The sequence below is a fragment of the Notothenia coriiceps genome, unplaced genomic scaffold, assembly GCF_000735185.1.
Source record: "Notothenia coriiceps isolate Sejong01 unplaced genomic scaffold, NC01 NC01_scaffold00021441, whole genome shotgun sequence".
Taxonomy (NCBI): domain Eukaryota; kingdom Metazoa; phylum Chordata; class Actinopteri; order Perciformes; family Nototheniidae; genus Notothenia; species Notothenia coriiceps.
In genome coordinates, this window is record NW_011354142.1 from 1 (window position 1) to 3,243 (window position 3,243).

The 3,243-nt window shown below is 42.3% G+C and overlaps 1 protein-coding gene across 1 annotated transcript; it reads left to right on the forward strand.

Moving 5' to 3' along the window:
* Positions 1 to 762: 762 nt before the first annotated feature.
* On the forward strand, positions 763 to 3,193 carry LOC104953278 (receptor-type tyrosine-protein phosphatase F-like; the record flags this gene model as incomplete). Its single annotated transcript, XM_010780201.1, has 3 exons — positions 763 to 1,157; positions 1,733 to 2,318; positions 3,092 to 3,193. Coding segments are annotated over exons 1-3 (733 nt in total), but the record flags the coding sequence as incomplete, so codon positions are not given.
* Between the last annotated feature and the right edge of the window lie 50 nt (positions 3,194 to 3,243).

Consider the following 3,243-nt stretch of genomic DNA (forward strand, 5'->3'; position numbering starts at 1 on the left):
AGGCGTTCATTTGTTCTTGGTATCGAGTGTGTGTGCTCATGTCTGCGTGCATCATTGTGTGTGTGTGTGTGTGTGTGTGTCTGTGTGAACATTCATGGTGTGTCTCTACCTGCATGCATACTTTGCTGTGTGTTTATATACAGTATTTATACACCGGTGAGTATGTGCATTCACCTATGTGTATTTATTTCTGTTTACTTGTGGGCTTTGTTCAAGCTCACAGTGTTTAATTCCAGCGTGTGGGTGTGTTTTTACTCAGGCTGATGCAGTCTGGTGAAGTGAGTGCCAGCACTGCAGCAGGTTACCAATAACAGTGTTATTTCAGTTGTTTGTTGTTTTTTCTGCTGTCTGTTTGTTCCTGTTGAGTTACTGATCTGTTCGACCACCTCAGTGTGTCTGTGTTTTTGAGGCTGCCCACCCCAACTTGCATGGAAATCCAGAGGATAGTAAATATCTAAAAATTAAACTTAGCTATTTAAACGAAAAAGAAAAAGTGCAACATCTGTTTGATGTTTTATTTTTAACAGTTTTTTTTACAATATGTCCCACAGCCAGAAGTGTACACTTTGTGGGCTTTTATAGTGTAGTGATGATCCTAAGCTCCTCTGGGTATAATCCCATGCTTATCCATGCAGCAGCCCTGAACACTGATACACTGGTGATGTTCTGGTTCAATGGTTTGGTTGGTTGGTTAACGGGTTCAGTGTGTGCCTTTAAAATTGGGCCAAAGAGTTTTTCTTGACGAAGAAAAGTTGGTCAAGAAAATCTCTGGTCCTGTTTGTGTGCCTTCAAAACCTTTCTCTGTTAAATGCTTTAGAAATGTTGTTTCCTATTATAGGCGGATTGATAAAGAAACTACAAGTGGATGGAGAAGAGGGGTTTAATATTATTATGGTTTCTTTTGGTGCTGTGTGTTTTGTGAGGGGATGGGAGCTTGTGTGAGAGGGTTGGTTTGCTTGTTTTTTGCCATTGAGGCGGTCCCGCTCAGACCCACTGATTCGTTTTAAACTCTGACCCTGTGATTTTTTCCATTTCGCAGGAGGCCATCATAGCTGGACTGCACTCTGAAACCACCTACTCTGTCACTGTAGCAGCGTACACCACCAAGGGAGATGGAGCTCGTAGCAAAGCTAAAGTCATCACCACGACTGGAGCAGGTCAGAGTTGCTTTTATCTGGGTTATCATGTAAAACACAGGATATGTGCTATCTATTTACAGTGAATACTGTGCTGTTATCTTTAAGGCTTGAATCTGAAAACCTCTGTACTCTTGTAGTATGAGTGAAAACATGTATGACTGGATAGTCATGTTGGTTTTATTGAGATGCTACATTTATATTAGCTTCAAAGACTAGTTAGCACTAACTGTTGATAAAGTGCTGTGTATGAGCGAGGCTTGTAACCTTCAAATCTTCATATCTAGTTTATTAGTGACATATCATTTATTGATTTATTAGTGATTTAAAGTGTGTGGTTATTGAGGTGGGTATTCTTTTGATAAGCTGTCTCAACCCTTAGGCTAAGCTAGGCTAACTATCCGTTGGCACTAGCCCTATACTTTATTAGGCAAATATGAAAATTGAATATTTAAGTAAAATAAGCATATTTCTTAAAATGTGGAACTTTTTGAGAGTTATGAGAGAATCTTTAATTTAAAAAAAGGTTTTGCATATTTAGAAGAATTACTTAACTCATTTTCTGACTTCATAGTGATAGAACTAAAGTGGAAATATTCCAGGACAAGCCCAACATGATGATCAGCACCACCAGTGGCACCACCAGTGGCAACACAGCGCTGATCCAGTGGCAGCCTCCTAAGGAAATGGTGGGTGAGCTGATGGGCTTCCAGCTGCAGTACAAGCGCACCGACGAGGAAACCTACACCTCCCGCGAGCTGAAAAAGACCGAGGAACATTACACCGTCACCGGGCTGCACAAAGGCGCCACATACGTGTTCCGCCTCAGCGCCCGTAACCGTGCAGGCATCGGCGAGGCCTACGTGAAGGAGATCGGAACCGCTGAAGACGTGCCCTCAGGCTTCCCGTTCAACCTCCAGGTGACAGGACTGACCCAGTCCTCCACACAGCTGACCTGGGAGCCGCCGCTGGTGGCCGAGAGGAACGGGAAGATCGTGCACTACCTGGTTGTGTACAGGGACATCAACAGCCAGCAGAACAGCACCAACCGCACCTCAGACACGCACATGACAATCCATGGCCTAAATCCTGACACCACCTACGATATCCGAGTGCAGGCCTTCACCAGTAAGGGCGGGGGACCGCTCAGCCCCAGCATCCAGAGCAGGACCATGTCCATTGGTAAGACACATGGCTGACATTTATACACAAACATATCAGAGGTGTTTGATTTGAAAACACAGAATCAGGGTTTATTACATGCGCTTACACATGTACATCTACACACGCAACCTTATCTACAACATATACATGAACACTATATGACCTGCTTATGTTTTTGAACACTATAGCCATCTCTTTTTTATCTCTATAACTGCCATGTCTTTCTCATCTAGCACTCAGTAAAGTACAGCACTGTGTTTATTGATTTATAGAGTACTAATCTCATTACGTGCTACCGTCACACTACCATGCATCCTCGTCCTCCCTCCCATTAGACACAAATCTGAAGCATACCCAGCATGCACCTTCTCGTGCACTTTTTAATCTTATTTAAATGTAAGATTTCTTATGTATAACCAGTTGTGCACAATGCCTATTTTAAGATACATGTTGCCATCTTACTGCCATATTCATTTCTTGGTTATCACTGGGATCTCTGTCTGTTGTGTTTGTCTCGCTCTGAACACGGTGTAATAAATGAAACATGCTTAGAGAGATGAAAGCTACTTTTATGTAATCTATAACCTGGCGTGAATAATAATGTTGATGATCCTTACACCCCTGTGGCAAGTTTGGTCATAAGGTATCACCATGGAATATGTTCTCATTATTCAGCGAGAGGGTTACTTGCTGCACAGTAGTGTGATAAATGGTACTACCCAATGACATAACATTTTGAGTTGACTTAATGTTATACTTGCGATATTAATTAAATCATTTTCCCATCCTAGATCTTCCCACCTTAAACTTTGGTGTCAAAGCTGTCATGAAAACATCTGTCCTCCTAACCTGGGATTTGCCAGCAAACTACAAATCCCAAGTGCCTTTTCAAGGTGAGTACCAAGCTTTCAGCAATGCTAAAACAAATCCCCACATGTATCCA